This window comes from Phoca vitulina, unplaced genomic scaffold (genome assembly GCF_004348235.1).
Source record: "Phoca vitulina isolate PV1807 unplaced genomic scaffold, GSC_HSeal_1.0 scaffold24, whole genome shotgun sequence".
Lineage (NCBI taxonomy): Eukaryota > Metazoa > Chordata > Mammalia > Carnivora > Phocidae > Phoca > Phoca vitulina.
In genome coordinates, this window is record NW_022589727.1 from 27,504,197 (window position 1) to 27,516,866 (window position 12,670).

General features: G+C 41.1%; 1 protein-coding gene across 4 annotated transcripts in view; it reads right to left on the bottom strand.

Moving 5' to 3' along the window:
* Nucleotides 1-12,670, bottom strand: part of LAMA1 (laminin subunit alpha 1) — a 161,537-nt gene that overhangs the window by 19,181 nt on the left and 129,686 nt on the right. For all 4 annotated transcript variants that reach the window (XM_032421153.1, XM_032421152.1, XM_032421154.1 and 1 more), the window contains exons 46-50: nt 8,255-8,388; nt 7,125-7,275; nt 6,250-6,374; nt 792-942; nt 14-158 (exon numbers count right to left, since the gene is read on the bottom strand). In XM_032421153.1, coding sequence (XP_032277044.1) covers nt 14-158; nt 792-942; nt 6,250-6,374; nt 7,125-7,275; nt 8,255-8,388 — 706 coding nt within the window. The remainder of the gene's footprint in view (nt 1-13; nt 159-791; nt 943-6,249; nt 6,375-7,124; nt 7,276-8,254; nt 8,389-12,670) is intronic.

Genomic DNA, 12,670 nt, shown 5'->3' on the forward strand with positions numbered 1-12,670 from the left:
TCTGTGTACTTAACTTGCTTTCGGTTTCTCTGGAAGGCGATTTTGTACCAGGTTCCGTTGTTATAGCGTCTGTCTGTAATAAGGGCAAGAGGCCCTGAACCCAGGTCAACTGTAACTTTGACTCTGCCGTGCACCAGCTCGATGGATAAAAAGTCTTTCTGTGAAGAAGAGAAAAGAGTTACCCAGGGCTATATCGTTCTCACAGATGCCCTTTCCTTTCAAGTTGCGGACGGTAGAAACCTTCCAAAGTCAAACTCCGAAAACTGGATCTGGCCCAACAGTCAGAGGTCTCTGTTGGAAACTGAAGTATCTGGGAAGACTTTCTAGAATACTACACAGATATAAAGGAGAGAAACACACTGTTCCCAAAATCTACAGTAAGAGAAGTGCAATCTTTGTATCTTCTTCATTTAGATCGACAAATGGGCCAGTCCTACAAATAAAACTAGAAGATTGAGAGAAATCACCCCACAATAGGATAAAAATAACATTAAAGTCCTGTAGATGGAATTCAAAGAAGGCCACAGTGATCAGAGTAACATGGAACAAGATAGAGGAAAGTCAAAATTTAATAACAAGTATCATTGATAATCTATAAATGATAGGATGGCTCTTTTCTACTTGGTGCTCTCCTGTATTTTGCAATGGTTCTCCAGTGAATTTATAACATAATAAATATTTAAAATGGGGAAACAGTATGGCATACATATGTATATCTTATATTCGTATATGCTCATAAAGCAGTCATTAAACATAAATATCCTCATAGCAATTTCACTGTATATACTTACAGTGCCGTTTGAGGTGAGGTAGAGAAGAAGACCATTGGGTGAAAATGTACTAAAAAGCATAATTATATGAGTCCCCGTAGCTCGGAGCGTTCTCTCCACGACCGAATACCCACTCCCATCAAAATGGAAGGAAGAGTCTTCATTCTGGGGGCTGCAAAGCAGAGCAGATGAAACACAATCTATTCTCAGGAAGGTGGTTAAAGAGAAGAAACGACACCTTTCCTGAGGGCTTCCCCTCACAAACATTGCGGTAGAGCTATTATTTCCATAATTTGATAACGGGTGTAAGTCATATCTTAAAATATGTTGCCATGAGAGTATGCAAGACAAATGCCAGTTGCTTTCTAAGGAAAAGAAAGTTAACGTAGGCAGTGTTCACTGTAGTAAGAAGAAAGGTCTTCAAAGGATGGATAACTGCTATAAATATTTCTACTTAGCAAGTAGATTTTCATTTGTTCTGATTTCCTTTAATGTCACCGTCCTTTCTTAATTCCAAAGCTTTCGGAGTAATTTTTTATATTAACATTTTATCACCTTCTGCTGGTTTTAAGCAATACTTCAGCTAACCTGGAATAATGATGGAAAACAAATATGTACTAATATAGCAGAAGGACCATTTTACCAAAAAAAAATCATTGACAACAATGAAAATCTCAAAAGTCTGCAGGATGAGCTTACAACAAAGTTATTTAAAGTAGACCTCAGTACTTCTCAGGTCAGTGTGTGTTTTCTGGTTGCCCCCATACCTCAAAAGGCTGACTTTATTCATTCTTCAAGTATAAAGTAAGTTTATCTGGAATATATCCTAATACATTTTAAAAATACGTTTCTGGGCTTCACAGTGAAACCTGGATTCGGGTGTTTTGGGGGAGGATATGAATTTGCACTTTTCCCAGTTGAAGGCATAATACCCAAACTCAGTGCCACATCTCCAACCAGGACATGTAACCAAACGGTGACACTGTTTCCATTAACAAAAATAGCAGTGCTTTGTGAAACCCAAGGTTTCAAATTGATAGCTTCCCACAGTCCTGCTTTTTCCAAAGATTTCGGTCTTTTGACATCTCTTAGAAGTATAACTTAAAGGAAATGCACTCTGCATGAAGAAGCTATGGCTGAATTCTCTATTATTTCATTCTGAAACCTGTGACTTCCTGCGCAGTCATGTTCCATTGCTCTGTCTCTTGGCTGGTCACAGTTTCATGCGGCTAAGCACACAGACTCTAGAACCAGACTGCTGGGGTTCAAATCCCTGCCTCCCCATTTACTAGCTGTGTGAACTCAGGAAAGTTACCTAATGTCTCTGTGCTTCATTGCCTTCATCTATAAAATAAGGAAAATAATAGAAGCTCTCAGGAAGGGCTATACATGATTTAATACATGTAAAGTTCTTAATTAAACAATGCTTGGCACTTAAATGTTCACTCCAGTTAGCTCTGATTATTCTGCTTTGTTCAAAGTTGCCTGAAGGGTCACCATTTTGCCTATTAAAAGCTGAGCCTCTTTTTTTTTTTTTTTTAAGAAGATAGCAGGAGGGGAAGAATGAAGGGGAGAAATCAGAGGGGGAGATGAACCATTAGAGACTATGGACTCAGAGAAACAAACTGAGGGTTCTAGAGGGGAGGGGGGTGGGAGGATGGCTTAGCCTGGTGATGGGTATTGAGCAGGGCACGTACTGCATGGAGCACTGGGTGTTATGCACAAACAATGAATCATGGAACACTACATCAAAAACTAATGATGTACTGTATGGTGATTAACATAACATAATAATAAAAAAAATAAAATAAAAGAACAGTTAAAAAAAAAAAAGCTGAGCCTCAAAGACTAAATATCCTGTCCAAGGCCACACCCAAGATAATGGAGAAACCAGGTTTCAAACAAAACTCCAGAAATCTGTCTTGTCCTGCTGTGCATGCCCTGTCCCTCTCCAGAGCTCGTGAGTTCTCTGTTCTCGAGAATGGGAATGCTCTGCTTCTGGCTTCTCTCCAGCAGCAGGGCCTGGCCACATGCGGTGGCCACAAAGAGGGACACATTCAAATGAAACCATGTTTGAATGCGCATCTCCTGAGAAGGTTTTGCTCCCAGGTCAATGACACTCTTCTGGGGCTTGTCCCCTTGTGGCCATGCTTCCGTTCTATAACCACGAGGCCCACAAGCCTCACCAGTGAGCCCAGGTGCCTGTTCCCAGGTGGGCCACAGGAAGGCAGTTCCCAGCCCCTGCCCAGGCAGGGGACTCTGGGACAAATGAAAGCTGCATTGCCAAAGCAACCCTCGCTCCCCAGCTCTCAGCCCAGTGAGCCGTCAAGAATCACTAAACCTCTGATGCAAGCTCTCATGCCAGGGGGTCATGCCTGCCGTACTACCCATCAGCACTCGGGGCAGCTGTACGAGAGTGAGCGGGGTCCTGCCTGGGCCCCCGGCCTCTGAAGCCGCTTCACCTGCGCCTCCGCTCGCCGCAGCGCAGAGAACCGCCTCTGTGCTCCCACAGGTGTCTCTCCTAGAGACCAGGAGACGTTGGAGGAGGTCACCTCCTGTGACTAATGCTGACATCGCCAACAGCTAGCAGGGGGCCCGGAACACAGGTGACCGGCCTGTCCCAAAGGTCCCGACACAGCCTGTCACAACAGCCACTCATAACTAATACAAGAATAAAGACCTGCTAATAAAAAGGCTTTTTCCATATTTAGATGAAAACTGTTAGAATCCGTTGCTTATTGTATAATATCCTTTAAGAATTTAAGAGATCATTCATAATTATAAACATATATTCAAAGAGGAATAAAAAAGCAAAAAAAATTTCAATTCATTTACTTGGTAATATAAGTCAAAGGTAAATGTTCATACTGAGAAAATCATTTTTTAAATCTAAAGGACATCAATGGACCACACTAATGATTTAATAATGGCAGATTACACAAAAAGGTCAAAAGCACATTGAATTCTAATCACCAGTCTGCTAAAAGTGATTCATTTCCTAGAATTAGTTTGTTAATTCAAAGCTAAAGTCTTCGTCTAATAAGTACGGGAGGTTGCCTAAAATGAAGACAAATCAATTTACAAACACGGACAGAGAGCGCCAGCTTGTCTGTCTCTGCACCTGCCACTGTATGTTCTATGGAACATAAGCAACTCTGAAATGCTGCTTTTTAAAAAGCTGGGGACCAGGTGAGTTTGGGAATGCTGCAACTCCACCTGTCCTGAGGACACGGTTAATGCGTGTTAGCATATTAGAGGCTCTCATGGCCTCACAATAAGGAAGTGTACTTAACTGTTTAACTCAAGGCTTCCTAACCATTTATGGTCAGGACACACCTTCTACCCCCACTTAGAAAAACGTATCTAGGGGCGCCTGGGTGGCTCAGTGGGTTCAGCGTCTGCCTTCAACTCAGGTCATGATCTCAGGGTCCTGGGAGCGAGTCCTGCATCGGGCTCCCTGCTCTGCGGGGAGCCTGCTTCTCCCTCTCCCTCTGCTGCTCCCCCTGCTTGTGCTCTCTCTCTCTGTGTCAAATAAATAAAATCTTTTTTTTTAAAGAAAAAAGTATCTATTAATATCCTATCAAACTAGTGTTCTTTTAAAAAGCATACTTTAGATACAGTAGTCAATGTAAGGATAGCCAGCTGATTTGTTCGGTACTCAGAAAAACATTTAATCAAACTTTTGATTGAGCTAATCAGTCAGTCTGGCCCTAAGGTTCAGCTGGGTGGCCAGCCCTCTACCAAAAAAGCCAGTTCCAGGAATAGGGTCAGGAGGATGGAAGCACCTGCTAATCCCTCCTCTTGGTCTGTAGCAACCTTCATGTTCTGCTGGGGGTCCCAGGGGTTGGACATGTGGTGGGAGGTTTTTCTTCTCTTTGAAGAAGAAAGGCCACATAGACAATTGACTTCCTCATTCCAACAAAAGAGGAGAAGAGCTAGCAGTCATTAAATTCCCTCATTGCTGCAATTCAAGGCCAGAGGTTTTAAAATAACCCTGAAAGTGATGGGTTAAATTGGGGATACTGTAACAGCTAAAGTAGGGGGACATTTTCCATATTAGAAATTTTCGAGCTCTGTTAAGTAAGTTACTCTGTTACTTTCCACAAGTAAGATTCATGATCTGGGGTCAATGTGGGGCCCAGAGTCCAGGCGTCAGGACAATTTTCAAGTTAGAATCACTAAATTGCTGGGGTAACTTCCCTGCTAAAAAAACAGCTAGAGGAAAAAGTGATGGGGAGTTCTCTGCTCCTAGAGTTCTAGAGCTGGTGTCATTATCATTTTTGATCTCACTTGCCAGTTACAAAACCTTGGGTTTAACACGTTTATTGTCAAGCAAATAATTCTGAGATGTCCACCTAAAAAGCAACAGACTGTGACTGCAGGAAGATCAGAGGTGAACACTGGTGCAGTGTCTCAAATTTATCGAGTATTTTCACATATATCATGATAAGTGCTCATCACCAGTGTTGGGAGGTAGGACAACAGGATTTTCATTTTCCTTTTCTGGAAGAAGCAGCCAAGTCTCCATGAGGTGAAGTGACTTATTACAAAGTCACTGAGAGGGATTTGGTAGGAGAGGGAGCCTGAGAAACTGAGACTCCAAAGCTAATATTTTTTTCAGTCATAAGGCTCCAATAACCAAGCTTCTGGTCATGACTTTGAAAGCAAGCAAAGTCAAGGGAAAGCAGCAAATAAAAGGCTCAAACCTTTTTGAAATCCCAAGCTATGAGCCCTAAGAGAAAACAGATCTGACAGTAACAAAATGAAAACTTGTCCACGTTTCTAAATGTAATGGGAGTTGCTTTCAACTGATCTTGTCACAGCTCAGTGTTAATTGCAGATATCTATCTGGACAGAGCAGCCCATTAGATGACAGAATTATATCAGATGTTACATTTCTCTAATGGCAGAGGCAATCTATTGTCTTAATTATGAAAGTGCTAGAAAACGAGTCTTATATACTTCTGGGGTTGCAGTTATTTTTTTAGAAAGTAAAACGGGGGCTGTTGAGCTCAGTGAGATTATTAAATGCCTGCTATTATGTATCAATATCTGCCAAACAATGTCAGGTAGTTGTTCTCCATTGCCAAAGGCATTTAATTTCTAGGATTCTAGAATTTAAGAATGGGAAAGTACTTATCTATAAAAACTGGCAGCACAAACAAAATCCTCATCCTTGGAGATATTTTCAAAATAAAGATGTACAGTGATTTACCTAAGATTTCCCTGCGGCTGAGACAGAAGGTGGTTTGAGAGGATGTGTGATGCTTCTCAGTGGTATGATCCATGATGAAAGCATACGAGACACAGTGAAAACTACTTCTTAAATTAAGGTTAAAAATGATGCCCATGCTCCTATTAGTAAATGACCTATCACGACCGACATGACAAACTCTGTGCCACCGTGATGGGCATGTGAATTCTCTAAGCAGCTCTCAGATGTGAATGACACCGTGTAGTAAATTGTGGGGCCCGTTACCTTCCAAAGCAGCCATGGCACTTGCCCTCCCGTTCAATATAGTTCCACAGGCCGATGGACTGTCCGTTCAGGAAGGCTTCTCCCATGCAGCCTTTAAAATGAGTAACCTTCACAGTGGGAGATTTCTAATATAAACAAACAAAATAAACACAAGCCACATGGATCAGGGTAAGGAATGCATTCTCCGTGCACACAAAACTCCTTCCTGGGAGCTCAAATTTAACATCCAAAGTCTGAGAAAACAACATCCAGAAAAATGGCTGGGTTGTGATCACTGGATTTTCTTCCAATTATTAAGTGGAATCGTAGAATGAGTGATAACCAGACAGGATCTTAAAGATCACCTGGGTTACCAGGGTCCCTGGAGAGAAGCCCCTTTTACAGGTGAGGAAACAGGCTCAGAGCATGTTGGTCAGTGGTGAGGGCCTGGCTGGGACTGACACCCTTACTCTTAGAGCACCAAACCAAATCCAGGTGACTCAACTTGATCCGGTAAGGGGATAATGGGTATAATAAAATAAATCCCACTGGCTCTGGTGCTAAACACTAATTACCATTATTCTACCACTGGAGTCAGAATAGCAATAAGAGAAATTACAGAAATGAATGCAGAATACTGAATTTCCTGTTTCAGTCCTAGAAAAGAAACTCAAATAGCAAAATGGAACATTGGCTTCTTTTCCATTTACGATCTTTATTCGACAGGATCCTTTGCTTTATAAAACCAGCCCAACTCTGCAAATTTACTGTCATTAAGCAAAATAATAGAAACCAGAAATATTCATCTACCTGGGATATATTCAATAATTTAAGCACACTAGTTTTAGGTAAAAGCAGCCTGTCAGTCCCGTTCAGATGAACGTCTGGAAAGTTACCTTGATCTGTCCTCCAAGCCCTCCAACAAACATGAGCGTTGAGTTGTTTATATCCAGAACATTCGCTGTTCCAGGGGATTTACTTGTTTTTGTTGGTGGCTTTTCAGTTGCGCTTATTTCCTTTACACTCAATGAACCAACGTTTCCAAATCTAAGGGTCACAAAGAATTGCAAAAAGAACACTTTCAGAATTCCGAGTCTGTCAGTGTATGTACACATCCTCCAGCTGCTTCTGCCCATGATCCCTGCAGCGGGCCCCCCCACTGATCTCCCTCTTCCAATCTTGCCCACCCCGCCCCCCCGACTGATCTCCCTCTTCCAATCTTGCCCACCCTGCCCCCCCCCACTGATCTCCCTCTTCCAATCTTGCCCACCCCGCCCCCCCACTGATCTCCCTCTTCCAATCTTGCCCACCCTGCCCCCCCGACTGATCTCCCTCTTCCAATCTTGCCCACCCCGCCCCCAGTCTAGTCGCAAAGCCTCGTGGAGAAGGTCTTCTAAGTCATAAATTGCATCGTGCTACCTTCTTGCTTAAACCAGTTACAAATAATGAGTTAACTCTATTTGAAACAGTCTACTGCCTTCAGTATTACTCCATTTCCATAAATAACAAAGCAAAAGACAAGAATTTCCAGCAACAACAAACCATAGTATTATGAAAAAGTAAAAATACCTAAACCTGCTTAAAAGGAGTTACCACTAGAGAGAGGCTTTATAAGGAAGAATTTTGCTTTGTGTCTGAATTTTGGATCCTTGCCTTCTTTCCTCTTCTATGTACATACCACACCTGCCATGTGGGATTTCTGCTGTGTTGCTTCTCACTCCCCTCTACTGGGGAGAACACAATTTACTGGGATAGCCACCTCAGCTTTAGACCTAACATTCTAAACGTAACCAATTTTTATCTTTTTTCTTCTTTTGATTGTTGATTTTGGTGACAAAGTTTATTTCTTCTGTAATAAGGGAAAAAAAGCCCTTATTTCTATAGTTAATCTAAACCAACTATCCTTTTACTATAATCTGACTTCCCCGAAGTTTCAAAGACTATTATATGATGTGACAAACATGTTGCAAACGTATAAGATACAGCTTTAAAAAAAGAGACCCTTGGAGAGAACTTTCTCTACTACCTGGTTACATAGATACTGTGCCATTTGTTGTTGTCAATCGGGAAGTCTGGAAATTCCAACCGCGTTGACCCGGAGCCCATATCCCAGAGAAAGGCCACCTTCCCTCGCCGCATCTCCACTGCCAAGAAATCAGACTGGGGTGCGGGCATGAGCTGGGATGAGTTCACGTGCCGACTGTTTGCACGACTACCAAAACATGTTAAAGAATGAGCTCCTGGAGCATTTTCTCTATTTTTTTTTTTTTTTGTAGTTTTTAATTTTATTATGTTATGTTAGTCACCATACAATACATCATTAGTTTTTGATGTAGTGATCCACGATCCATTGTTTTCGTATAACACCCAGTGCTCCCTCCTTTTACCCATCACTGGGCTAACCAATCCCCCCTTCCCCCCTCCCCTCTAAAAGCCTGTTTGTTTCTCAGGTCCATAGTCTCTCATGGTTCATCTCTCCCTCCAATTCCCCCCGCCCATTTTTCCCTTCCTTCTCCTAATGTCCTCCATGTTATTCCTTATGTTCCACAAATAAGTGAAACCATATGATAATTGACTTTCTCTGCTTGACTTATTTCACTTAGCATAATCTCCTCCAGTCCCATCCATGTTGATGTAAAAGTTGGGTATTCATCTTTTCTGATGGCTGAGTAATAGTCCATTGTATATATGGACCACATCTTCTTTATCCATTCATCTGTTGAAGGGCATCTCAGCTCTTTCCACAGTTTGGCTATTGCGGACATTGCTGCTATGAACATTGGGGTGCATATGGCCCTTCTTTTCACTACATCTGTGTCTTTGGGGTAAATACCCAGGAGTGCAATTGCTGGGTCATAGGGTAGCTCTATTTTTAAATTTTTGAGGCACCTCCACACTGTTTTCCAAAGTGGCTGTACCAACTTGCATTCCCACCAACGGTGTAAGAGGGTTCCCCTTTCTCCACAACCTCTCCAACATTTGTTGTTTCTTTCCCTGTCCATTTTGGCCATTCTAACTGGTGTAAGGTGGTATCTCAATGTGGTTTTGATTTGGATTTCCCTGATGGCTAATGATGATGAACATTTTTTCATGTGTCTGTTAGCCATTTGTATGTCTTCTTCAGAGAAGTGTCTGCTCATCTCTTCTGCCCACTTTTTGACTTGATTATTTGTTTTTTGGGTGTTGAGTTTAAGAAGTTCTTTATAGATTTTGGATACCAGCCCTTTATCTGTAGTGTCATTTGCAAATATCTTTTCCCATTCTGTGGGTTGCCTCTTTGTTTTGTTGACTGTTACCTTTGCTGTGCAGAAGCTTTTTATCTTGATGAAGTCCCAAAAGTTCATTTTTGCTTTTGTTTCACTAGCTTTTGGAGATGTATCTTGAAAGAAGTTGCTGTGGGTGATGTCAAAGAGGTTACTGCCTATGTTCTCCTCTAGGATTTTGATGGATTCCTGTCTCACATTGAGGTCTTTCATCGACTTTGAGTTTATCTTTGTGAGTGGTGTTAGAGAATGGTCGAGTTTCATTCTTCTGCATGTGGCTGTCCAATTTTCCCAGCACCATTTATTGAAGAGACTGTCTTTTTTCCATTGCATGTTTTTTCCTGCTTTGTCAAAGATTATTTGACCATAGAGTTGAGGGTCCACATCTGGGTTTTCTATTCTGTTCCATTGGTCTGTATATCTGTTTTTGTGCCAGTACCATGCTGTCTTGGTGATCACAGCTTTGTAATATAGCTTGAAATTGGGCAACGTGATGCCCCCAGCTTTGTTTTTTTTCAACATCTCCTTGGCGATTCAGGGTCTTTTCTGATTCCATACAAATTTTAGGATTGTTTGTTCCAGCACTTTGAAAAATGTCATTGGAATTTTGATCGGGATGGCATTGAAGATATAGATTGCTCTGGGTAGCATAGACATTTTAACAATGTTTATTCTTCCGATCCATGAGCATGGAATATTTTTCCATCTTTTTGTGTCTTCTTCAATTTCTTTCATGAGTGTTTTGTAGTTCCTAGAGTATAGATCCTTTACCTCTTTGGTTAGGTTTATTCCGAGGTATCTTACGGTTTTTGGTGCTATTGTAAATGGAATCGTTTCTCTAGTTTCTCTTTCTACAGTTGTGTTGTTAGTGTATAAGAAAGCAACTGATTTCTGTGCATTGATTTTGTATCCTGCCACATTACTGAATTGCTGGATGAGTTCTAGTAATTCGGGGGTGGAGTCTTTTGGGTTTTCCACATAAAGTATCATGTCGTCTGCGAAAAGAGAGAGTTTGACGTCTTCTTTGCCAATTTGAATACCTTTTATTTCTTTTTGTTGTCTGATTGCTGTTGCCAGGACTTCCAGTACTATGTTGAACAATAGTGGCAAGAGTGGGCACCCTTGACGTGTTCCTGATCTTAAGGGAAAGGCTCTCAGCTTTTCCCCACTGAGGATGATATTCGCTGTGGGTTTTTCATAGATGGATTTTTATGAACGTGAGGAATGTTCCCTCTATCCCTATACTCTGGAGAGTTTTAATCAGGAAAGGATGTCGTATTTTGTCAAATGCTTTTTCTGCATCAATTGAGAGGACCATATGGTTCTTCTCCCTCCTCTTATTAATGTGTTCTATCACATTGATTGATTTGCAAATGTTGAACCACCCTTGCATCCCGGGGATAAATCCCACTTGGTCGTGGTGGATGATCCTTTTAATGTATTGTTGGATCCTATTAGCTAGATTTTGTTGAGCATTTTGGAATCCATATTCATCAGGGATATTGGTCTGAAATTCTCCTTTTTGATGGGGTCTTTGCCTGGTTTGGGAATTAAGGTAATGCTGGCCTCATAGAATGAGTTTGGAAGTTTTCCTTCTGTTTCTATTTTTTGAAACAGCTTCAGTAGAATAGGTATTATTTCTTCTTTGAATGTTTGGTAGAATTCCCCAGGGAATCCATCAGGCCCTGGACTCTTGTTTTTGGGGAGGTTTTTGATCACTGCTTCAATCTCGTTACCGGTTATTGGCCTATTCAGGTTGTCAATTTCTTCCTGTTTCGGTCTTGGCAGCTTATAGGTTTCCAGGAGGGCCTCCATTTCATCCAGATTGCTCAGTTTATTGGTATATAGTTGTTGATAATAACTTCTAATAATTGTTTCTATTTCCTTGGTGTTAGTTGTGATCTCTCCCCTTTCATTCATAATTTTATTAATTTGGGTCCTTTCTCTCTTCTTTTGGATAAGTCTGCCCAGTGGTTTATCAATCTTATTAATTCTTTCAAAGAACCAACTTCTAGTTTCGTTGATCTGATCTACTGTGTTTCTGGTTTCTAATTCATTGATTTCTGCTCTAATTTTAATTATTTCTCTTCTGATGCGTGGCTTAGGCGTCGTTTGTTGCTTTTTCTCTAGTTCTTTAAGGTGTAGAGTTAGTTGGTGAATTCGGGATTTTTCTATTTTTTTGAGTGAGGCTTGGATGGCTATGTATTTCCCCCTTAGGACCGCCTTTGCAGTATCCCATAGGTTTTGGACCCATGTGTTTTCGTTCTCATTAATTTCCATGAATTGTTTAAGTTCTTCTTTGATTTCTTGGTTGACCCAAACATTCTTGAGCAGAGTGGTCTTTAGCTTCCAAGTGTTTGAATTTCTGCCGAATTTTTTCTTGTGATTGAGTTCCAGTTTTAGAGCATTGTGGTCTGAGAATATGCAGGGAATAATCTCAATCTTTTGGTATCGGTTGAGACCTGATTTGTGACCCAGTATGTGGTCTATTCTGGAGAAAGTTCCATGTGCACTTGAGAAGAATGAGTATTCTGTTGTTTTAGGGTGGAATGTTGTGTAAATATCTATGAGGTCCATCTGGTCCAATGTATCATTCAAAGCTCTTGTTTCCTTGTTGATTTTCTGCTTAGATGATCCGTCCATTGCTGAGAGTGGAGTATTGAGGTCTCCTACAATAAACATATTGTTATCAATATGACTCTTTATTTTGGTTAACGGTTGGCTTATGTAGACGGCTGCTCCCATGTTGGGGGCATAGATATTTACAATTGTTAGATCTTCTTGTTGGATAGACCCTTTAAGAATGATATAGTGTCCTTCTGTGTCTCTTATTACAGACTTTAGTTTAAAATCTAATTTGTCTGATATAAGCATTGCCACCCCAGCTTTCTTTTGAGATCCGCTGGCATGGAAGATAGATCTCCATCCCTTCACGTTCAGTCTGGATGTATCTTTAGGTTCAAAATGAGTATCTTGTAGACAGCATATGGATGGTTCCTGTCTTTTTATCCAATCTGCAACCCTGTGCCGTTTTATGGGAGCATTTAGGCCATTCACGTTGAGAGTGATTATTGAAAGGTATGAATTAATTGTCATCGTGTTGCCTGTGAAGACGTTGTTTTTATAGATTGTCCCTGTAAATTTCTGTTGTAGATCACTCTTGGGGTCTTTCTCCTTTT